General features: G+C 30.9%; 10 protein-coding genes across 10 annotated transcripts; 4 read left to right on the top strand and 6 right to left on the bottom strand.

Annotated features, from left to right (window-relative positions):
• Positions 1 to 259: 259 nt before the first annotated feature.
• On the top strand, positions 260 to 1,528 carry BN7_4866 (uncharacterized protein; the record flags this gene model as incomplete). Its single annotated transcript, XM_011274566.1, has 1 exon — positions 260 to 1,528. The coding sequence occupies one exon, from the start codon at positions 260 to 262 to the stop codon at positions 1,526 to 1,528; it is 1,269 nt and encodes a 422-aa protein (XP_011272868.1).
• A 528-nt stretch (positions 1,529 to 2,056) lies between these two features.
• GIP4 (protein phosphatase regulator GIP4) lies at positions 2,057 to 4,699 on the bottom strand (the record flags this gene model as incomplete). Its single annotated transcript, XM_011274565.1, has 1 exon — positions 2,057 to 4,699. The coding sequence occupies one exon, from the start codon at positions 4,697 to 4,699 to the stop codon at positions 2,057 to 2,059; it is 2,643 nt and encodes an 880-aa protein (XP_011272867.1).
• A 444-nt stretch (positions 4,700 to 5,143) lies between these two features.
• On the bottom strand, positions 5,144 to 6,571 carry MRS2 (Mrs2p; the record flags this gene model as incomplete). The annotated part of the gene is made up of 1 exon (XM_011274564.1): positions 5,144 to 6,571. The coding sequence occupies one exon, from the start codon at positions 6,569 to 6,571 to the stop codon at positions 5,144 to 5,146; it is 1,428 nt and encodes a 475-aa protein (XP_011272866.1).
• A 391-nt stretch (positions 6,572 to 6,962) lies between these two features.
• Positions 6,963 to 7,846, bottom strand: VMA4 (H(+)-transporting V1 sector ATPase subunit E; the record flags this gene model as incomplete). The annotated part of the gene is made up of 2 exons (XM_011274563.1): positions 6,963 to 7,544; positions 7,817 to 7,846. 2 exons carry the CDS (start codon positions 7,844 to 7,846, stop codon positions 6,963 to 6,965), a joined length of 612 nt encoding a protein of 203 aa, XP_011272865.1.
• Positions 7,847 to 8,458: 612 nt separating this feature from the next.
• Positions 8,459 to 10,411, bottom strand: BN7_4862 (uncharacterized protein; the record flags this gene model as incomplete). Its single annotated transcript, XM_011274562.1, has 1 exon — positions 8,459 to 10,411. One exon carries the CDS (start codon positions 10,409 to 10,411, stop codon positions 8,459 to 8,461), a length of 1,953 nt encoding a protein of 650 aa, XP_011272864.1.
• Positions 10,412 to 11,521: 1,110 nt separating this feature from the next.
• MIP1 (DNA-directed DNA polymerase gamma MIP1) lies at positions 11,522 to 15,112 on the top strand (the record flags this gene model as incomplete). Its single annotated transcript, XM_011274561.1, has 1 exon — positions 11,522 to 15,112. One exon carries the CDS (start codon positions 11,522 to 11,524, stop codon positions 15,110 to 15,112), a length of 3,591 nt encoding a protein of 1,196 aa, XP_011272863.1.
• Positions 15,113 to 15,696: 584 nt separating this feature from the next.
• On the top strand, positions 15,697 to 17,562 carry VTS1 (Vts1p; the record flags this gene model as incomplete). Its single annotated transcript, XM_011274560.1, has 1 exon — positions 15,697 to 17,562. The coding sequence occupies one exon, from the start codon at positions 15,697 to 15,699 to the stop codon at positions 17,560 to 17,562; it is 1,866 nt and encodes a 621-aa protein (XP_011272862.1).
• Positions 17,563 to 18,339: 777 nt separating this feature from the next.
• BN7_4859 (pepsin-like aspartic protease) lies at positions 18,340 to 20,130 on the top strand (the record flags this gene model as incomplete). The annotated part of the gene is made up of 1 exon (XM_011274559.1): positions 18,340 to 20,130. One exon carries the CDS (start codon positions 18,340 to 18,342, stop codon positions 20,128 to 20,130), a length of 1,791 nt encoding a protein of 596 aa, XP_011272861.1.
• Positions 20,131 to 20,576: 446 nt separating this feature from the next.
• PDE2 (3',5'-cyclic-nucleotide phosphodiesterase PDE2) lies at positions 20,577 to 22,316 on the bottom strand (the record flags this gene model as incomplete). Its single annotated transcript, XM_011274558.1, has 1 exon — positions 20,577 to 22,316. One exon carries the CDS (start codon positions 22,314 to 22,316, stop codon positions 20,577 to 20,579), a length of 1,740 nt encoding a protein of 579 aa, XP_011272860.1.
• Positions 22,317 to 23,134: 818 nt separating this feature from the next.
• Positions 23,135 to 24,400, bottom strand: YHB1 (flavohemoglobin; the record flags this gene model as incomplete). Its single annotated transcript, XM_011274557.1, has 1 exon — positions 23,135 to 24,400. One exon carries the CDS (start codon positions 24,398 to 24,400, stop codon positions 23,135 to 23,137), a length of 1,266 nt encoding a protein of 421 aa, XP_011272859.1.
• Between the last annotated feature and the right edge of the window lie 346 nt (positions 24,401 to 24,746).

Raw genomic sequence — 24,746 nt, 5'->3', positions numbered from 1 at the left:
AGTACTAATGTGTCAAGTCGGATATTAACGGCGGTAATTGTGCTTCATACATATAATGTGATGATTACCGAATTCAAAACGGGAAATTACCCAGATCTTGTCTTTGTGATATCTACAGTATGTAATATGGTGCTCCAAAACTTTAAATTCAATGATTTTGAAAAAGATAATTTGCCACAGGAATTCATGATGTTCTTTCAAAACTTCAAATAGATATCCCATCAACATTGGTTCTTTACCGCTGTGGACGTTAATCATCATGGCCAAACATAATTCCAAAAGGAACAGTTCCGAATCTCAAAGATCATCATATCATGGAGAACCAAATTTTGGTGCTGCTCAAGATAAAGAGAATAAATTAAGCGCTGTTGAGTTCATACAAGAATCACCTACCAAAGCATCTGAAATATTGAGTCGCAGATCTTCTATCTTAAAGTTTTTTGGCAAAAGTACAAGTGAAGGGAACTCAACATTAAAGTCTTCAAGTCCAAAGAACAAGGTTGATGAAGAAAAAAAATCAGAAGATTTGATTACAGAAAATTTTGACCCACAATCACCATTAACAGGTAAAGATGATTCGTTGAGAAAGAAAAATTCAATCATTGATAGGACAAAAAAAGCAGTAAAAGGTTCCCCAATTTACGAAAGCATCTCACAGCTTTTTGAATCAGTTAGAATTGGAACAACTTCAAAGACTTCAAGTCCAAAAGTCAAAGAATCAAATGTGAATTTTGATGAAGTTTCAGAGACATCCCGAAACCAAGGTAAAGAAGTTGAAGCAGTGAAAGGTTCTCCTAAGCTCTTTGAATCAGTTAGAATTGGAACAACTTCAAAGACTTCAAGTCCAAAAGTCAAAGAATTAAATGTGAATTTTGATGAAGTTTCAGAGACATCCCCAAACCAGGTTAAAGAAGTTGATAATAAAGGTGTGCCAATTAAGAAGAAAGAATCAAAAAGATTTAAACAATTGAAAGCGGATTATGAGGCAATTCAAGTTACACCATCCAGTGATACACAAACCAGACAACAAAAGACGTTGAATTTCCTCATTATGAATGAGTACGCTTCAAGGTATGAGCCCGATAAGGTAGATAACACTAAAGATCAGTTTACGTGGTTAAGACCTAAATCAAATGAACACATAAATAATGAAGATGAATTAGTTAATAACAATAATGTTCATAAAATTGTTAAAAATCCAAACAATCTGACAGTGAGAACTTCCAATACTCAAAAAGAATCCAAAGAAATGAAACAAGCAATAATCATTTTCAAGCAGAAAATTGATATTATTGACTCTATAGTAAAACCAAATGCTGAAAATCCAACTGTGACACGTCGTATTCTAAAAGGAATGAAGATTAAAAGGTTTTCATCTGAAAAACAAAAGAAAGAAACCCTTCAACAAGCGGCAGCTAAGTCCATGGAAGATGTTGTACTAGATCCAAAAATGGATTACATAAATGTTTTGGATTGCCTTACAGATTTAATTGGTCGCTACCATTCCTCTGGAGAAAAACCTGAGTAAAGTTCATTAATCACATGAAACCATTAAGATATAATGAATGACTGAATTTTTGAATTTGATTATATTGTGTGCTAGATAGAATTTGAAAGAGCTTAAATATATGGTATGTTGATTAATTTAAAAAAATATTGAAACTTGTAGGTCAATTTTGAAAAGCGATTGAGCAAACGACCAGGAAACTAGAGTACGATCACAAAGATGAATGAAATATTCACATTTATATTGCTTCAAAATTTAAACAAAATTTAAACACCATATAGGACCCCGATTAAAATGATAAATGTAACTAAAAAGCCAGCACTTGATTTAATTGACACTATATCAAATACCAACCAAATGTTTAAGTTTTAAGTGTCTTTCGCCAATATGAAATACAACCTGGTATACCTCAGTAACAAAAATTTTTCAGGGTCCAAGTGCAGTTCTTTTGAAAATTCCTTTGATTCATTACAACGTTCTTCATCCAAGAAGAAAACCATTATCACACGATATCACTTAAATTGGATAAACCATCATCCATGTATGAAATCATCTACTCAATTTCCATCTCCCTAATCTATGACTATTATTAGTATTAGCAGCCAAAGTATTCATAATCCTTTTATTACTGGTATCAGGGATAACAATATTCCCAGTACTAACATCTAATTTACCTCTTTTGATATTGTGAAACATAACACCTTCTTGTTGTAATGAAGCAGCAGCATTTGATAATGCAGATTTTGGTCTTGGATTAATTGGATTTGATAACAGTCTTGGTGGTACTTTAACCCAACCTCTTCTTTTAGGTTTAGAATCTTCTTCGACTTCATCTGGAACTCCTGTAAATCTAACTTTTTTGATTATTGGTCTTGGTTCCTCTTCATCATCTTCATCAAGATTATCAATCTCCATTGAATCTTCTAATTTCATTGTACGATTTGATATTGGGGATTGAATTCCAGGATCTAGAGTATTCTCAGATGATTCACTTGTGCTTTCATTACTTAGCTCTGGAACACCAAGATTCTGTGATTGAGTTGATGTATTGACCTTTTTACCATTTGTTTTACCATTTGCTAATGCAGATTTCAATGGTCTTTTCAATTTACTTGGTGATTCATCCAATGATAATTCATTAATATTTGGTAAATCTTTGATATTGAATCTTGATGGCGAAGGACTTCTTGAGTTTCTTGGTCCATTTGATTTCACTTGTAAATGTCTTTGTTTCTCCTCCAGATGTTGTTCATGATTAACTTCAGATTTTGATTTTAATGAAGAATGTCTTTCATTTTTCAAAGCAGCAGCACCGGCAGCAGCAGCCAACAATGAGTTATTATGTTCGGTAGATGGTAATGAACTTTGTAATGATTGAGAACGACGTCTACCAGCAACTGGTTGTGACCCATTTCCAGCAGCAGAACCATTCAATGGAGATGTAGTAGCACTTATGCTATTATTAACTTTTGGTGGTGTACCAGACCCCGAAGCAGTAGCAGCGGCTTGTCTTCTTAATTGAGTTCTAATATCAAATGCTGGACTTGACATGTATATAGAAGCTGGTCTTTTACTTTTTAAAGATGATGAACGACTTAGGTTTGTTGGTGATATTAAATGTGGACTTGATATAGAATCTGTACGTGAAAGAGCATTCAATGATGAGTTACTTGATGCTGAACTTATAGAACTATTACTATTGGACCTTATTCTTGTTGCTGGAGCTGTACTGTTGGTGTTGGTATTTCTTTGGATTGAACCTCTTCTTGAAACATTTGGTGAATTATCACGACTGTTTGATAGTTCTTGTCTCAGTTGTCTTTCACGCTCTTCAAACTTTCTCTTTGTAATTTGGTCTTCTTTGAGTTGTTGTTCTTTTAGTTGTTTTTCTTTCAATGCTCTTTCTTCTGCAGCTTGTCTCTCACGTTCTCTTTGTTGTTTGGCAATATTTTCCTGTGCTAGCTTCTCCTTTTCAGGATTAAACAGTACTTCAACTTTTTTCTTTGAGTCTGCTGGTGATGAAGAGGAGTTTGGTGATAGTAATGCTCTTTGTTGTTTTTCTCTTTGTTTTTGTTCTTGTTCAATTTTGACTAGTTTAGCCTCAGCTAATTCCCAATTTTTCAAAAGACCCAAGATCACAGCAGAGAAATTCGAGATTAATGTAATGGACTGTATCAGTAAATTAGTCAACTCAACAATAGATTGTGTTCTCAAATGTGTGTAGGAACCTTGTCTTGTAAATTTAGCCAATGTTGTCATTAATTGATGATTCTTCCTTGTGTTTTTCAAATATTCATCAGAATTTTGTAAAGATAGCTCTAGTTTGACATTATTGTGTAATATCTTCGGATTATGTAAATGTTCATCATATGGTAAATATAAATCTCTACCAAATTTTCTCAAGATGGTGTATAATTCACTTAATTTAACAAAACATGCAAATATTCTATGTGTTGTATATGACCAATGTGGTAATTTCTTGATGACATTATCATTTGGTTTTGACTTGAATTGTTTCAATTGTTCAAGATAATCTTTAATCAATTTAATACTCTTGTTAACAGAATCAATAACTAATGGAACTTTCTTGAAATGAAAATTATCAAATTCAGAAGCTTCAACAATCAATTTAGGAAAAACGTTCAGTTCTAGTGGATCAAGCAAATCTTTGAAAAATTCAACTTCTAATGGGACTGGTTTGTTATTTGAACCTGGTAATCTATTAGCATCTCTTTCCACACAAGCTTGTTGTAACTTCTTTTCATAAATCAGTCCTGCATTCTCCACCAGACTCAGTAGTTCATTCAATAAATGTCTTGCATTATCATCATATTTTAGTTTTAATGCTTCTTGATCTTCTAATTCGAAATTCAAAGCAATTGTATTTGCTAAAGCGGCAACTTTCCTCTGTGCACCAATAGAAGTTAATTTAGACAACTGATCAACTCTTTTGGTCAAAGTATCACTAACATTAAATAATGGGCCCATCAAAGAAATCATATAATGTATTATTGGAACAAGATGATGATTCACCCGTAGTTTGATTTGAATTGATTTGATATGTTTAATTAATGCTTCAATTTTGATAATGGCGTATTGATACTCGATGATTTTGGCATCATATGAATCTAGGTAAACACCACCTTTTATCACTGGCGTAGATGCAGCAGCAGCGGCTTTGGCTGAGTTCATGTTTAAATAGCTATTCTTTAAGTTGGTTCTATAGTTTAGAATACTAGGGCTCTTGATGTGCTTTTGGCGTTTCAGATAACTGTTTCAGGGTTTATTCAGTATTCCAGGGATCTCAACCAAACAAAATGGACTAAGCCTCTAACTATTGGATTTATTATGATCAAAACACAAGTCCAAAGAACAATATATCTGACTAAAGATCTTAACAAAAATAACTTCCAATGTGTTTCACAATATCTCAAAACCTTCTCAAAGACCCATAATTTTGGTTTTTCTTGATGTGGGTTACTTAAAATACTAATAATTCGCGATCTGATAATCATTATTATGGGACACATACAAATAAACTTCATCATTCTAAAATTAAATTCTTCTAGTTCATTATCATTAATTATATATGTATATAGGGTTTTTATGTACATGCTACTCTATTTTTCTTTTGTTTCATTTATTCTTATCCTCAATCAACCATTTCCAAACAACATCTCTTTGTTTCTGATCTCCTACGATTCTTTTCCTTCTAAATTGTTTTAATCGTTGCAAGAATGATGGTTTAGCATTATGAGTTCTTGGAACATAAGGTCTTGAAATCCTTGGTGCAACTGATGCCTTAGCACCTGCTTTTGTAGATGGTGCCATTAAAGTTAATTTTTGAACTTGTCTTAAAGTTTTAAAATTTGCTGATGTTACTATTAATGCAATAATTATTGAAATCCCAACAACACCACCAAATCCTAAATTTGATTCTTCAATGAAATTTTTTAAATTCATACCATAAAAAGCTGGTAATAAAGTGGCAACTGTGAAACCTAGGGTATAAATTGTAACTTTTAATTCGAAAACCATTAATGAATTTCTATTTGCATCCAAAATAATATTAACAATTTCTTCTGTGGATTTAATATCATTAATCAACGATTCTGATTGTTGGACAAATTCATCACATTGTTTATAATAAGCTTCTAACAACATTTCCACTTCACCATAATCAGTACGAGTTTCCGGTATAGGAGTACCTGGTTCTTTAACTTTAGTAGATTCTAATTTTTCAGTTAAATACATCCCACTTAAATCATCATCATTTTCTAATAATTCATCCAAGACATTTCTGATTAATAAAGCTTTTTGATAAAATGTGGTTAATGCTTTTGATTTAATCAATAAATCTCTTAATTTATCACGATCAATTTCATCTTCTAATTCAGCTAATATTAACCCACAAACATTTAAATGATGATGTAATTCTGTTTCCAAACATGTCATAACATTAATCAAAATAGATTCTAAAGCTCTATGTTCATATTGTTGAATCCATCCAGTACTTGGAGCTTTTAATTTGGATTCTAAATCATAAACGAAAAGACCTAATCTTAAAGCCGCAGATGGATTACTTGTATCGAAAATCATAACTTTATCAGCTTCAACCAAGGCTTTGATATGTAATAAATTGACCAAGATACAATTATCTCGTATCACAATAGATGGAATGATATCAATTTGAGAAGTATCAATTTTTCTTAAATCTCTTGGATAAAGACCATGTTCTTGTAAAAATTTCATCTTGGGGAAATGTTTTGATACAGCAGTGACATTCCCTTTCAAATCAAACACAGTACAACTGACATATGAATCATTAGGAGTTATTGGTTTCACGATCTTGGTTATATCAGGTGGATGATCTGTTATATGAAGATTATTTGAAGATGGTGGCTCAGGTAATTTTAAATTATTTTTGGGAAGTTGTTTTCTTATTTGTGATGATTTTTGAATAAATATGGATGATGATGTATGGAAATTTGTTATTCTTGAAAGAATTGGTGATGCCAGTTTATAGGGACATGTTGATGATCTTTTAAGGATGGAACAGAACATTGAGTTCTGTCTTTAATTATGTGTGGTGATAAATAGCAGTGATAAATAGTATGATTTTGAATGGAATTCTTTGTGTGTTTTCTTCGATGAATTAAGCAATGCAAGGGTTCCTAAGCGATAGATCTATAACTCGACCAATATTCTTGTGAATATATTTTGTTTTTGTTGTAAAATACTTTAAATTACCTTGCTATTACTAAATCTTTTAAACAGCCATATGCTTGATTTTTTGATTACTCGAACAAATTTTCCATGGTTCCGGACACACATTATCAGTACTTTATCAATATAAACAAAACTACAAATTTAAAATTAAACAAAAACTTTACTTTATATTATATTAAAAGGAGGAAAAAGATAGTAAATGTACTAGAACAAAATGAAGTAGTATCTAATCAAAGAATTTTCTTGATGGTGATTGACCGAAAACAGATAATCTAATAGCTGGCAATGATTCTTCAGATAATAATTTTAATCTTTCTTCTAAAGTATTATTAATTTCAATTTTACCAGTTGAATTTGTCAAGATAACACCACCTGCCAAGTCATCACTCAAGTAATCTTCTTCATCAATTTGAATATCAACTTGGAATTTTGCCTTTTTTTCAAAAGCTTCTTGAGCTTCTTTGATTGCTTCTTTTGTTATTTCAACATCTTGTTTACGAACTTTAACAGTAACAAATTTTTCTAATAATGATAAGACACCTTCTTCAATTAAACCAACCAAGACAGGTTTATATTCTTCTTTATTAGAACTGATTTTTTTCAATTGTTTTTCAGTTTCTTGAAATATATCATCTAAAACTTTTTCTCTTGTTGATAAAACCTTTAATCTTGTTTTATTTGCAATAGTAGATTTGGTAATTTGTTGAGCTAAATCAGCCTTTTTGGTTTTTTGTTTATATAATTCATCAATTGCTTTGGTTTCATTACGAACAATTGCAGCTTTTTCAATTTCATATTCTTCATCAGCCTAATAAAAGAATGTTAGTACTGCAATCATATATAAATACACATTGAACGAAAACATACCTTTAATTGAATTTCTTTAGCTTTTTCTTCAGCTTCCTTTCTGATGAAGGCTTCCATTTTAGTTAATTCATTTTGTACCTAGATAAACCCAGTTAGTAATTGATTCAACACCAACATGATAACGATACGTGGGTAATAAACATATCATAGATAGTCTTGTACACCACGTAAAACGGACCCTCAAAGGAAGCAAAAGAATGCCAAAACACATACTTGGTTATCACTTAAGGCACGAGCAGACATTGTGGTATATGATTGAGTTGAACTAGTCTACTGAATGTGGTTCCACTTGTATTCGAAATACCTGAATCTACTTTAATCTGCCTCGTTTTTCCAAAAGGGAGTACATTTGAATTTGGCTGCCAGTGCGAGATTCGCGACATTCGCGGGAAATAGTTGTGCATAAGAATTGCTTTGTAGATTGTTGGTACAGTTATGCCATGGAGTTGGGAAACATAAAGTCAGTGGTTTTACAAGAAGAAATGATTTAAAATTTGGTTATTATACAGTGTCATATTGATACATGATTGAGCCATACTGATCCATTACGCTCTATTTAATGCAATAACGTGAATTTTCTACCCCTTATTGTTGATTGTGGTCATATATTATGAAACATTCGGATTTGTGATTTCTTATACATTGATATTTATCAGCAGTTATAAACAGTGTCATTTCGTTTACTATGAATTATGAATGAGTTATATTGAAGTATACAATAATGTCGTTGGCAAATACACTCTACAACAATCAATTCATCAGTTATATATATTGATATTCGTATTGCAAGAGCTTTAAATCAGGAGAAATGAAATTGGAATTAAAGCATATTACCAATTAAATAAATCAACATTATCATTCATGCTTTGGCTTCTTAGATTTTGATACATCGTCCAACAAACTCTCAAGTATGGATAAGCACCCAGAATCACCTTCATTTTCATTCCCAAAAGTTGAATTATCAAAGTTGGTTAAGTAGATTTTTCCTTTGGATAAAACAATATCTGATTCAGCAATGTCATTTAATTGGATACCAGCTAAATTCAACAAATTAACTTGTTCAATAGCTTGCTCATAGTGTTGTTTTGTTGAAGGTCTACTTGTAACATGTTCATGAATTATAAATTTCCCAGCATAATAAGAGAAATCTTTGATCTTTAATTTAATATTACCAGTTTTGAAATGTGTCAACACATTTATTTTGGATCCATTCAGTTGATTGAACCTTTTGATTATATCATATGCCTTCACTTGATTCTTATACATATCCATGAACAAATTTTGAGCTTCTTTCAAACCTATTGCATCACCTTCAGTATAATTTTGAATTTGATATCTAGTTGGATCATATATGGAAATAACAACAGGTTCTTCATCATTGGTTTTAATTGATTTGACATTTAACAACCTTTTGCAGAGTGCTTTAGAAACAAGTAAAATTTGAGGACCTTTACCAGGACCATTCTGAAATAATGAAATATGATTTCCATCATATATATCTGGTGCATAATCAATCTCATATGATGGATAGTTTTTGGATTCACTAAAATGGTGGTTAACCCAGTTTAACAAGGTGTGAACGAAATCAACATTGCTTTTCAAGCATATCTCTTTAAGCCTTTGAATTTTGGAGATCTTTCTTTTATAATCTAATTTTGAAAAATTTCTTACTTCATCATCTAACATTCCTAAAATTGAAGCTTTTGCAGTGACACCACTTTTTGTTATATCAACCAATTTAAAAGACATTGGAATTTTGGTACCTGGCTTGTCTGGATGTGTTAAGAATTCTTCAAGTTGGTTGTTGAAGTTAATCTTCATGAGTATAAAACTATAACCATCCGTCAAACATGAAATTAAAAAATTTCCTGATATGATTTGGCTAAGTATTTGAAGAAAATACCATTTGAAGTCGGCCATTCCAATTCGTGAAAACACCTTTATGGAGTTGAATCGTTTCAGCTCAACGTTCATTATATTATAGAGCAAATTTGAATCAGCAGGCTTGAAAACTATTGTTATATCTGGATATGTTTGAAAAGTTTCTTCACATAATCTAAAGTCACCACTTGGAAGGTTTTTTAATTTTTCCATCTTCAGGTATTCTATCTTTTGTACAGCTGCTCTCAACTCACAACCATCTTCATTCAATAGATTATTGTACAAAAATACTATAATTGGGTTCAAAAGTTTTGCTAAGATCCATTTAGCGGTTTCCCCTTCGTTGAACGTAACTAAAGCGGCCTCTTCTAAATTAATATAAGTTTCATTGCCAAATTTTAAAATTAGATCATCAATAACATCATCATCTAAAGTCCCCAATTTCTTTCTAATTTCATGCAAAATGAGTCTAAATCTATTTTCAAAATAGATATCTTCTAGTTTTGTGAAAACCACTTTATCGTAGATATGTTGATTCAGAGAAGCTCTTGCAACTGAATTTTTTGATGGGAGGCTATTAGTGTGTTTTCTCTCCCAAAGAGCTTTGAAACCAGGGGCAGACACCAATCCAAGAGAAGGAAATAAAAGCACAGCTCTAGAAATACAAAGGACCCCTAATATCTTCTCATAATTTCCTGAACGAAGACTTAATCTTTTAACATCTGGAATCAACACATGCTTTTCAAAGTTTATGAGAGCATCCCGGACTTGAAATGGACTAGTTGAAGTGGAAAGTTCCACTTTGAAATATTTTCTCAATAGCTCAATGTAACCTTGTATAACAGTTTCATCATCATTTAGTAAATCAGAAATTTGTATATATGAAATTGCATCCTCTTGATTGGCCTTGCTAATGGATGAAGCCATGATTTAAATGATGTAAAACTCAATAAGCGCCTTCAATTTGATTTATCTAGGATGTTTGCATTAATGAATAACTCTAGTGATACTAATATATATAAGATCTTTAAAATTCTTATAACTTATATAATAACGATAGAAATTACACAAAACCTTCAATTAATATCGGTGCTATAGCAACTCAACTATTGAAAAATTTGAGCATTTAGAACTTAACAGCAGATATTCAAGTGATAATTTCAAAGATTGACAATTAATTCTCTTTAATTAAAACGACGTAAATCTGTGTCTTTATCTCCTAGTAATTGAGCTATACGATTTTAGGCACATCAGTTGAGAATTTATTACTAGATTTCATCAAGCAGCTTGACTGATTTTTAGATCAACGTTGAATAATATTTACCTCAACATATACAACTGTTGTACACTAGAAGTGTAAACAATCATGTCCACTCTAAATTCTGGATCGAATACAACGTGAGTAATAAAACATAGGCTGCAGTAAAGTGTCACAAATTAACAGTAACTGGGGAAACTTATCTTTTGTGTGAACTTTAAAGTTTAAAAAACTATGGTAACCAGTACCCATTTACCCGGTGTTGATACTGTAACACTTTAGATCACGTGTAGAAAGCTGTAATCACGTGCTCTATTGAGTTAGGGCTTTTGATCCTTGAACGATAAGGACTTGGAAACTGTTGTGCTTGAGGACCTGCTAGAGTTTTCATGTCATTGATTAGTATGATGCTTAATATTTATTTAAGAGCTCATAACGAACCCCTATTTCACTCAATTTATAACCCGATTGTGTGACTTATTTTACCTTCTTATTGTTGAGTGCAATGTTATGATGTGCCTCTTACCACGTATAGTTTTTATCTTTTTTTCATATAGTAAACAGTGAAAAACTAATTAGATTTATGATAAATATTTATCAGCAAAGTTATAAACAATTACTTTTTCGTTTGCTATTGGAATTATCAGTCGGTGGTATTTGAGGTAGTTAGGCCTGTGCTGTTCCATATTACTATACTATCGACTTACGTGTGAAAAGTCAGACTTCAAATAGTATACATTCAACTTTAATTGCTTACTCATCTCAATAAAGATATCAGTATGATAAGGAGACGTATAATACCCAGAATAAAAGTCATAAAACCTCAGTTTCAAACCCATAATGCTATTAATAATGCTATTAATCACCAAATACGGCTAAAAGCAACAACTTCTGAAAACAAACCCGAAGAAGAGCCAAGAATCAATCCAGTTGGTATTCAACATTTGTCAAAAGGTATATATAATCAATTATTCCCAGAAAAATCAATAAATTCCAGACCATCAGATTCTGATAAAAAATTAATTGAATTATCACAAGATTATTTAAAACATCATTCGTTGCTTGGTAAGAAAACTGCAATTTCTAAACCTATAGATTTTGATTTACCAGAATTACAAGGTAATAATCTTGATGAACATTTCAAAAGAATTGCTTTATATTCTTCTCAGGATTATTTAGAAAATGCTAAACACTTTGCTCAAATTGGCTCTACACCTAAACCACCAACAAATTGGGTTTTCAAATCAGGTTGGACCAAGTATCCAACTGATGGTACTAAACCTCACAGTGTTGATTTCCCAGATGAAAAAGCTTTAATATTTGATGTGGAGACTTTATATAAAGTTTCAAATTTTGCAATAATGGCAACTGCAGTGTCTGAAAATGCATGGTATGGTTGGATAAGTCCTGTATTAACAGGTGAATCACAAGAATTTGATCATTTAATCCCATTTGATACTTTAAATAAACCAAGATTATTAATTGGTCATAATGTTGGTTATGATAGAGCTCGTATAAAAGAAGAATATAATTTAAAAGAAACTAAAGCATTCTTTTTGGATACAATGTCTCTTCATATCGCTGCATCGGGGATGTGTTCAAGACAAAGACCAACTTGGATGTATCATAATAAACAACGGAATGAATCTGGTGAATTTGCTGAAGATATTAGAAAATTTGAAATTGCTGATCCTTGGGTTGATGAAAGTGCACCAAATTCTTTAGCTGCCGTGGCAAAGTTTTATTGTGATATGACATTAGATAAAGATGTAAGAGATTCATTTGCAGGTGATGATATTACATTAATTAGAGAAAATTTCCAAAATTTAATGAATTATTGTGCTAATGATGTTGCAACAACTTATAAAATCTATACTCAAGTACTTCCAGAATTTTTAAAAGTTTGTCCACATCCTGTTTCATTTGCTGCTTTAAGATTTATGGGTGCAGGTATTTTAACAACAAATAAAGATTGGGAAAAATATCTTAAAGCTGCAGAGACATTATATCAAGAGGCAAAAGCTAAAGTTCATCAACATCTTGTTTCTTTAGTTAATAAAGCATTGAAATTAAAAGATAAACCTAAAGTTATAGAAAAAGATCCTTGGTTAAGTCAATTAGATTGGACTATTTATGAACAAAAATTTAGAAAAGATGGACAACCTTACAAAAACCAAAAATTAGCAGGTTATCCAGAATGGTATCGTGATATGTATATTCCAAGCACAGGTAAATTGAACTTATCTACAAGATCACGTATTACTCCAATCTTATTCAAATTAACATGGGAAGGTTTCCCCGTGGTATGGAGTGATGTTTATGGCTGGTGTTTTAGAGCTGATGTGGATAAATATGATGAAATGATTGCTAAAACTTATTTATTTATTAAAAATTTCACAGTCAAGAAACGTACAGAGGAAGAAGAGGAAGAAATGAAATTTAATAATAATGTTAATGATATTGATATCTTTGGTTCATTAAATATTAATGAAAAACGAGAATCTCCTAAAAAGGATAAACCAGCACCAACTGATCAATATGCATATTTCAAAATCCCAAATAATGCAGGTCCAGAAGCAAGAACTGCTTTATTATTAGCCAAATCATTTGCTTCATCATTTGAAAAGGGAATTTTAAGTTCAGAATCAGCATTTGCCAAAGAAGCATTAGATATCAATGCAAGTTGTAGCTATTGGATAAGTTCAAGAGAAAGAATCATGAATCAATTTGTTTATCATAAAACAAAAGGATATAGTATAATTTTACCACAATTATTAACAATGGGTACAATTACAAGAAGAGCTGTGGAGAAAACTTGGTTAACTGCATCAAATGCCAAAAAAACACGTATTGGTTCAGAATTAAAATCTAAAATTAAAGCACCTAAGGGTTATTGTATTGTTGGTGCAGATGTTGATTCTGAAGAACTTTGGATCGCTTCATTGGTCGGTGATTCAATGTTTAAATTACATGGTGGTACTGCAATTGGTTGGATGACTTTAGAAGGTACTAAGAATGAAGGAACTGATTTACATTCTAAAACTGCAAGTATTCTAGGGATTTCTCGTAATGAAGCTAAAATTTTCAATTATGGTAGAATTTATGGTGCAGGTTTAAAATTTGCCACTAGATTATTAAAACAATTTAATCCAAAATTAACTGATAAAGAATGTGAAGTAAGAGCTAAGAATTTATATAATTCTACAAAAGGGCAATCATTGAAAATTTATAAAAATGATGATAAAGGTACCAGAATATGGGTTGGTGGGACAGAATCCATATTATTCAATCAATTAGAAAGTATTGCAGAACAAGATAATCCTAAAACTCCAGTGTTAGGTGCGGGTATTACTAAAGCTTTAATGAAGAAAAACTTGAAAAAAAATAGTTTCTTACCATCAAGAGTTAATTGGGCTATTCAATCTTCAGGTGTTGATTATTTACATTTATTATGTGTTTCAATGAATTATTTAATCAACAAATATAAAATTAATGCAAGATTAAGTCTTAGTGTTCATGATGAAATTAGATACTTGGTAAAAGAAAAGGATAAATATAGAGCTGCTATGGCATTACAAATTAGTAATCTTTGGACAAGAGGTATATTTTGTGAAAGATTAGGTATTAGTGATGTTCCACAATCTTGTGCATTTTTTTCAGCTGTTGATATTGATCATGTTTTAAGAAAAGAAGTTGATATGGATTGTATTACACCTTCAAACAAAATACCAATTCCACCTGGTGAATCTTTAGATATTAATCAATTATTAGATAAACCTGAATCTGAATTAGGAGAAGCTAAAGATTTAAAACTTGAAAAAATTGAACTTGTCAAGAATGTGGATATGTTGAAGCATAAGAAGAAAATGAAAACTTGGAATGATATTGATGATTTTTCATTAGAAAATCCAGTTTGGAAAGAAACTTATCTAAGATTACAAATTGCACAATCTGAAGAAGAATTTAAAAAAATTTGGAGTGGTTATAGAAGATACCTTAGAGAAGTCAAACAAGGATCAAGAAATGAATATGACTTTATGGAACCATCATTTAAAGCACCAATAAACCCTAAACCAAAGCAAAAGAAGATTTCAAAACAAAAGATTTCAGCAAATGCAATTGATGCATTTTTCCAAAATTCCAATGAAGCAGAAAAAAAGAAGAAACCAACCAATGATAGATATACATCACCTAATGCATCTGTATCAAAACCATCAAAGACTTATGACTATGATTATGATTATTTTGATTTTGGATCACCTCCTACAGATATCAAAACTAAGCCAAATAACATCAGACCAAAACCTAAACCATCTATTGATCCTTACTATTACAACTACGACTTCCCAGACTATGGACAATATAATTAAATATTTATAGAATGTATTATATACTATTTATGAACTTATGATTTAAAACTAAATAATGTAGTACTTATAGGCCAAATACCGAATGGTTAAACAGCCCTGACTTAAATCCGCACGGTTCATAAAAAAGGTGCCCGCGAATTTCTTGTTTTTCGAGAAAGTGTTAAATTTTTAAAAAGAAGAAATCTGGAATCTGTAAAGGCCCTTTTGGACATTAAGTTTCTTAAAACGAACAGCTCATCTCTGGAAGAGGCTATTAAATTGCTTAGGTAGTAAACAAGGGAGAACCGCTATAGATCAGGTATCTCTTTTTGCTCTTGTTCAATTCGTGACTCAGGAAGTGTTTTCAATTCAAAAAAATTGTGTTTTTTAGGTTACTTTTTTTTATAAAAAAGGATTGTGTCTTCAAGGAAAGGTAATAAATTTCACTGTGTGTTTTGAAGTCTTTTTTTGTTTTCTGGTTTTAAAATAGAATAAGACTTAGTACTTCACAAAGAGTAATATTTCATTGATTGAATTGATACTCTTTTTATTCTTATTTCGGTCGGTTTTGTCTCTATATTAAAGGTGTCAATCAATTCTTCATCATGTCAAACCCTAGTCAAGAACAGACTGAACAAGCCATCGAGGAATCAATCCTCAATACAATCAGTTCACCATCTACCGAGAGAGCTCAACCAGGTGCAGTGCTATTATCACCTCAAGCTAAATCCAAAATTCTTTCACCTGAACCATTCAAACCTGGTTTTGGACAATCAAATACTATAACATCACCAGGTACAAATTCATCTATGGCATTATTATCACCCCCAGCATCTCGTTATGCATTTGAACCACAAGATACCATGTCACCATTATTAAACCCTCAACCAAATTTTGGGAATGTTAGACCTTTAAGTGCTCAAGATTTTAGTTATAATAATGATGCATTCTTGAATAATCGTCCATTAAGTGCACAGGGTTTCAATTCATCAAATCATCCACTAAATGTCCCAGAGAGACCTTTAAGTTCTATGGAAATTGATTCAATCACTTTCAAAAATGATGTTGCAAATTTGATTAGTTGGATTAATACATTAAATTCAAATCAATATAGAACTGTTATTGATAATTTAATCCCTACATTACCTGATGATATTTTATCATATACTAAAACTAAAATTGATGAAGCACAAAATCAAAGATATGTTAGCTCTCCAACTCAATCATCATTTTTGTTTCAATCTTCAAATCAAGAACCATTAACTTTAGATGCTGTTTTAAATAGTGGTTCAAATCAACAACCAACTTTAAGTCAACCTCAACCACAATCTGCTTCACAACCATGGTCACCAAACCAAGGTCCAAACATTCAAAGAGCATTTTCACCAAATTTCACTTCAACATTTGATAGAACTTATTTGAATGATTTAAGTAATAATAGACCAAGATCTGCTGATCCTTATAGTTCCAAAATTTTCAATAGAAATAATAATATTCAAAATTTATCAGGTTTAGGAAATGATTGGGAAACAACAAATACACCATCAAAGAGCAGGACCTCTAGATTTGATTTAGATGAACCTAATCCATCATCACAAGAATCATCTAATTCTCAACATCATCAAAATCAAAATCAAAATCAACAACAAGGTGCATTTGATATCACCAATTTAGCACAACAATTAACTCAAACACCAATCAAATATAATGATTATAATAATAGTAATGCATTAAAATTATCTGCATTATCCACAATTAATAGTCGAGCACAATTAGATTCTAATAAAAAAAGATTAAATACACCAGGTTCATTACCACAACAAGGTCAAACATCCACAGGACAAGATGAAAGAGGAAGATCTATAAATAATGGTAATGGATTTCAAACTGTTGCAGGACAAAGATTTTTCAATCAACATCAAGATGAAAATTATCAAAATAGAAATTCAATGTCTGTACCTCCACCACAACGTAATATAAACTATTATGATAATGTTACAATGTCACCTTCTGTTAATAGGGTCTTAAATAAACAAAGGTCACAAACTAGAATGAATCATCAAGGTTTTAATCAAGGTGATGATGGATTATCAAGAATTGCAAGTTTAAATAATGCTACTAAGAATTTATCATTGAATGATAATCATAATCTTGGTGGTTCACAATCTGAATTTTCAACACCATATAAACAAATTCCAAAAGATCAACAACAAACACCAAGATCACCTGCAATAAACCCAAAACAAATCACAAGTATTAAATTATTAGCTGATGTTCCAGCTTGGTTAAAAGCTCTTAGATTACATAAATATACACCAGCTTTACAATCGATCCATTGGAAAGAGTTGATTTATCTTGATGATAAAGAATTAGAAGCAAAAGGTGTTTCAGCAATGGGAGCAAGAGGGAAATTATTAAAAGCTTTTGAAATTGTTAAAAATTCATATGAAAAAGGTGAGATTAAAGAATAGATTCTATAGATATTTATCATTTGATCATGATATATCCACTTATATTATCAAAATGCCTTTTTTCCCGTATTTTAAAATTAATTTAATAGATATACATTTTAGTTCTTTTTACTTATATAAAATTAAAGTTTTAAATTTAAGGTTGGCGTAGTTATACCAACTACATAGTTACAATAGTGTTACAGTATATTTGTTTCCATGGTAACAAAGTGACTCGCGCTTAAATTTTATGTGTAACTCGCGCTTTTAAGTTTTCGATTGCGATTTAAAGTTGGCGTGCAATTTTTGGATAATTTGAAGATCTTTTTAATTTGGATGCACATTTGCAGTAGAATCGAATTAGACGAGAATTCAACTGTCAAGTGTCTGAGAGAAGAACGATCATGTTGTGTATAAGTAGAACATGAAGTGTTGTTGGTTTGTTCAATTGGTGGGTATTCTGATGCTGATTGTTGTGTTTACACTAAAAATAGCGTGCACAATGTTCAATCTGGTGTGCCTTTGAGATCTCAGATTCGAGTTTTGTTTACATTTCGGTTCAACTTCGCTTGTTTGAATTTGACAAGCACCTGGATTTCAATTGCTGAGAATTTGGATTTTGAGGATCGTGAACATCAAAGGAATTCAGAGGAATTCAGAATTCAGATACTTAACAAGGCGGGTAGCCAGTTTGTTTCAAGAATGGTTCTGTTTTGCAATGGGGATAGACTCATAGAGAATTAGAGAACTAAAGCTCAAGCGCTGTGTGTTATTGCAAAGACAGTGTTGAAGAGAAAGATGAAGTTACACTATCTACCATTGTTGGCACTGGTGTCAAGTGCAGTGGCCATAGACGGGGTGGTCCAGTTGGATGTGACGAAGCAGTATAAGCTCAAGTTGTTCAAGTTACCAAAATTAACAGACTTGTTCAATTGGAAAAGAGATGATGACGATGATGATGATGATACTTATGACCAACAAATGACAGATGAGATCTCTGGTTATTTCACAAACATCACATTGGGTTCACCAGGTCAAGAGATCAGAGTTCATATAGACACTGGTTCTTCAGATTTGTGGATTCCTGGGGCAAAGAATAAACAATGTGGTGATGATTCTGGTAATTCAACATCTTCTGGTATAACTGCTGGCGGTTATAATTCAACTTCAGGTAATTCTAATAGTACAAGTGATAGTGTTAGTGAAAGTGGAGATAAAGCTTTACCAAAGATTGATGATAAAGAACTACATTATTGTACCAATGTTTCAACATTCGATAAAGATGATTCATCTTCATGGTCCAAAAATATATTTGCTGATCCTTTTAAAATTGAATATGCTGATGGTACTTTTGCTAATGGTACTTGGGGTTATGATGAAATTAAATGGGGTGAAATAGATTTAAAGAATTTTTATTTTGCAGTTGCTGATGATTATAACGTTACAGGTTCAGTTTTCGGTATTGGATTAACAGATGGAGAAACTACAAATATTAAACGTTATTCCCCAACAACATATACATATTCGAATTTCCCACAAAGATTAAAAGATGACGGGTTGATCAATAAGAATGCTTATTCATTATATTCTCAATCACAACCAGATGAAGAAGATGGTTCTTATGCTAATGTCTCAATCTTATTTGGTGGTGTTAATCATGCCAGATATGAAGGTGATTTAATAACAGTCCCACTTTCTGAAGGTAATTCACTTTCTGTTGCAATTGATGGTATTTCTGTTGCAAATCCTTGGGATCCATATATCAATGGTGATATGGCCATACCAGATGATAAAAATTATACAGGATTATTAGATACAGGTTCAACAAATATTAATATGCCAAAGGAAATCTTGGAAAATATTATTAAATCAATTGATGAAAATACAACATTAGATACTGTACAAGATTATTATTATTCATTACCATGTTCATTACAAAATACATCCAAGATTCTTTATTTCAATTTCCAATCACAATTAATCCCATTGAATATTTCAGATTTAATTTTCCCAGTTGAAGCAGTTGGTGAATCAAATTCAAATGGTACACAATGTTTCTTAAGAATTTTTGAAGGTGATGAAATTATACTTGGTGATTATTTCCTTAGAAATGTATATTTGGTTTATGATTTACAAGATCGTGAAATATCATTAGCACCAATAAAATACACTTCAGAAGATGATATCGAAGCAATTAAATCCACAATCCCATCAAAATCAAGTTCATCATCATCATCACAATCTAGAACTTATAAACCATATCCTGAACAAACAAATATTCTGATAGAATCAAGTTCTGAATTCCATAAACCATGGCCATCATCATATTCTTCAGCATGGTCACATTCAGTTTATCCATCACAATCATGGTTAGATACAACTTCCACAACATCTTCAGGTTCCTCAGGTTCATCTGCTTCTTCAGGTCCTTCTGCTTCAATAACTGGAAGTTCAACAGGTCCAGATGGTGCTGGTGGAGTTGGTCCAGGGAATACAATGACCACTTCATATTATGGATTGGCTCATATGCAACAAGATCCTGATAATTATGCTGAAGCTGGTGGTAAAACTGGTGCATTATCTGCATGATTTAGACCTCATGGTTTTAAAAAAATTATACAACACATTCTAAACTTTCTCTATGTTTGTTCCTTTGTTTTTAAAGGAATAAAATATTATGTACTCTTTATATACTATATACAATAGATGCTATTGAATTAAAATGGACTATATCTGTATTTTGATCCTTTGATTCGTGTAGTACCTATTTATCTTAAGTTATATCTAATAGAATACCGATCAACTACAATTTTGAACTTTATAATATTTAATTGCAAGTTTCATTATAGCACGTTAAAAACAAAATGTAGATATCTATGACGAGTTTATATATAATACAGTATATATGTGTTTGTGTAATTGTTAATGTTAATCATTGTTCTTTATCAATTTCTTTATGAATATCTAAATGAATGACATGGAGTGTTGTTACTTCTTTAATTAAAAAAATAAACAAGGTTATTAATAAATTTTGTTCAAATATATTCACCAACTGTTGATAAATCAATTGAATCTGATTCAACATTTTCCCAAAATTGTTTATTTTTTTGAACCAATTCAGAACTAAATTTTAATTCTGGTAATACAGTACAAACTTCTTTGAAAAGTGCTTCAGCAAATGTATTTATGAAAAATAATTGACCTTTTGGTAATGAAGGATTATTATCAACAGCTTCTTTGACAGTTATTGGGAAATGTGGACCTAATCTTGGATCATCTAATTCATCAACACTTATACCTTTATTTAAATTATTTTCTAATTGAGCAATTTCTGAAAATTCACGACCAAGTACCACAGCCCATTTTGTTGAAATAAATAAAGGTCTTGAAACATTTGAAATATCTGCACATTTTATAATTAATGATAAAATAACATTTGTATGTTTTAAAGAATCTTTAATTAATGGTCTTTGTTCAGGATTTTCTAATAATTCTGAAACTTGATTTATTTTATGAAGATATTCAAAATGATTAGCCATATCAGTGGCTAAAATTGATTCAATTTGCATAGTCTTTGTGTTTAAAGGTGAATCTTTTTCATTTGTAAATTCATTTTTCAAAAAAGATGGCCAATGGAAAGATAAAATATCTTGAAATATAGTTAAATGATAGTGTTCTAATACTGATTGATTTGAATAAATTTTAGCAATTGGAGATTCATTATTAATTAAAAATGGATTTGTTAAACCTGGATGTCCAACATCATGACCAATACTTGAAACAAGTAAAGCTAAAGTTTGAATTGGATGTAATAATGAATTATCATGATTATAATCTTGTTTACCTTGGTATTTATAATTTGAATTCATTTGATCTCTTGGATGAATTTGATAATCATTTGTATAATAAGGGAATTTTGGTAATGCTTCAATACTTAAAAGGAAATAAAAAGTTGCTTGTAACACATCAACTGCATGTCTAAAATTATGGAAATTATTCCCTCCACGATAAGAATCTCTCAGACTGAAAAGGAAACTGAAAATTTCATTATCTTTTAATAATAAAGAATCATTATCCTTGATAATACCAAATGAAATTTTAAAAATTTGGAAAGCACAATAAGTTATATCACAAGTTAATTCTTGAGCAATAAACCCCCAATTACCAATACAATATAAATAATATTCCAATGGTTTTGGTAATGATAAAATTTTGAAAAAATCTATATCTTGATTAATTAATGAGACATAATTTATAAGTTTGTTTGAAATTTGATAATCTTTTTGTAAAATTGTATTTAAACAATTTGTCATACTATGTAAACAAGGACATTTTTTAGTATTTTCATTATTTAATCCAGTCCAAGATTTCATTCGAAGTATTCTATTTTTTAAAACTTTATGATAATCATCAATAACTTTATTTATCTTGGTAATGGAAAATTCATTTAATTTATAAATTAATGGATTAAAATGTTTATAATGATGTTTTAATAATTCATAAATTTCATCATATGGTAAAATATTCAAAGGAGTTTTCTGTATCCCTTCGTGTAAAACACGACTTCTATTTGTTAATGTATGTTCATTTATAATGAAAACTGAAGGATAATCTAAATCTAAATCTGAAGAACCAACATCACATAAATAAATTATTAAATCTGATAAATTTCTAAAATGTTTAACAACAGATTGATTTAAAGAGCTAAATCTCTTGATATTTTCATCAACAGTCTTGACATCAGAAATAGTATCAAGATAAAGCACTTTTGACATGATTCTTAAACCCCTTTTCTTCCCAAGAGTTGATGGTTGATATGAAATATATTGAAATCTTTTTGTTTTGTATCTATTATACCAGCAATCCAATAAGCAACCACAAAAGCAAAAAAAACTGGAAACGTGAAAACCACAGATCTAGACTGATAAGTGAGATAACCAATAATATAATATGAATAACCCAAGATCACTATTACCACCTTCCAACAATAATAAAGTAGCTGTAAAGATTTAAAAAGTTAAAACCCACAAGATCAAAGTTCCTGAATTTCAGATCAATAAACCGTTTGAGTTTGTTTGTTAACGGTTTTAACTTTTCAGGTTTTTTCTTTTTGTTTCAGCGCGAAATTTCAGTTTTTGGTTTCGCGGGTGTGCTGACTGAACCGAGTCAGTGGAGATCTGGGGGACTTGTAGTGAAGGGGGGATATGGGGGTGTTTTTGTTAGGAAATGTGTTGATCTTATGAAATTAATACAATTATTTAGATCACATTTATATAATTACCAGTTTATTCGGTCATTTTGCCACCATTATTACCCCTTTTCCCCTGCTTTCCCCTGTTCCTGACTCAGCTCATCACTCGGAGCGGACTTAAAGTGATGAGCATCACCGTTTTTAGTCGCGTAGACCTCAAAAAGTGGGACTATATTGGGACTATAGATAAAGAATCGAGAGACTTTGGGGACTAGATAATAGATAATATGAGACTACTCATATATTAAAAATTTCATAAATATATTAAATATTATAAATTAAAATCAAAATCATCATTCATATACAGGGTTTATATAGGATAAATAGAGAGTCTCTAGTGAACTATACTGAGACTGGACCGAATTGTTCACTGTTGATTGTGGAAACATCTAATCCTTTACCACTTAAATCATCTTGAATAACTTTCATGAATGGTAATGGACCAATTAAGTAATAATTATAATCATTAATGTTTTCCTTTGTGAAGAATGATAAATCTGAAGTGTTTATACGACGATCATGAACTTTATAGTTTGAACCAGTTGGTAAATTTAATTTAGAATTAGATTCAACACCTTTTGAAATATATTCATTAACTTGTAATAAATTTGGATATTTTGAAACAATTGTTGAAACCCAATCATTGAAAGGTCTTGAAGTTGTATTTGAATTTGAAAGAAACAATTTAACATCATTCCCTCTGCTTAAGAAATATTCAACTAATGAAAGTGAAGGAGTAATACCAATACCACCAACAAAGAAAACAACTGGTTTATTAACTTCTTCAGTACGTTCTTCAATTGATTTCAATGCAGGTTCTAGTAATTTACCATATGGTGAAGTGATTTGTAATTTAAAACCTTCAGAAACATGATTATGAATAAAATTTGATGCAATACCATTTGGAATTTTTCTAATTGAAATTCTATAATGATCTAAACCATGTTCTTGACTGATTAAATCATTATATTCATTACTTAATGAATATTCTCTTGATTGTAAAGATTGTTCATCATCAGTTTCTAATCTAATTGTAATATATTGACCAGGTTGGAATTTTGGTAATTTACCATCATTAGCTTTAATATAAATACTTTTAATTGAATCAGATTCTTCAACAATTTTAAAAACAGTAGCATCTTTAAAACCTAACCAAGCATTTTCAATTTTTAATTCAGTAGCATATCTTTCCTTTTCTAAACCAATTAAAATATTAGCTAAATCAAAATATGCAACTTTCCAAGCTTCAATAAATTCCTCAGTGGCAGCTTCACCAAGCATTTCACTTAAAGTTTTCAAAAGACAAGTACCAACAATATCATATTGTTCTGGAGTAACTTGTAGACCAACATGTTTTTCCACAATTTGTCTAACAAAACCTAATAAAGGAGTTAAATCATTAATATTTTTAGCATAATTAACTAAAGCAAAAGCAAGGATTTTTGGTTGAGATTTTGTCTTTTGATGAGTCTTGTTGAAGAAAGGACGAACTTCTGGATAAGTTTCCAACATGTAAGCATAGAAGTTGGCAGTTAATTCCACACCATTTGATTCTAAGAATGGGATAGAAGCAGTGATGATTTCTTTTTGTTTATCAGTTAAAGGCATTGTGAGTTGTAATTGTAATTGTAATTGTAATTAATACTTTATATATAATACCCAACATTCTAACCAACCATGAGGGAACCACCATCCTTTTATACACTTGAGCCAAATCCATAAATCACAGGATTCACTAATAACATAACGGAGATCCAACTGCCAACACAAAGCATAAGTCACAGATAAATCAGTTGTTCATAAAATTAAGACCGATAACTTACTATGTGGATCACGTGAAGATCTGACCATAAAAGTTTATTATCCGCAAAATTGTGCATTTAGAAAATATTTAAAGTACTTTTTGAATTTTGATTTGAATTTGAGTGAGTTTGATTGGACGGTGAGTGAAGGC

Source organism: Wickerhamomyces ciferrii, contig 00187 (genome assembly GCF_000313485.1).
Source record: "Wickerhamomyces ciferrii WGS project CAIF00000000 data, strain NRRL Y-1031 F-60-10, contig 00187, whole genome shotgun sequence".
Lineage (NCBI taxonomy): Eukaryota > Fungi > Ascomycota > Saccharomycetes > Phaffomycetales > Wickerhamomycetaceae > Hansenula > Hansenula ciferrii.
Note: the sequence above shows the minus strand (reverse complement) of the source record. Positions and strands in the feature narration are given on the sequence as shown.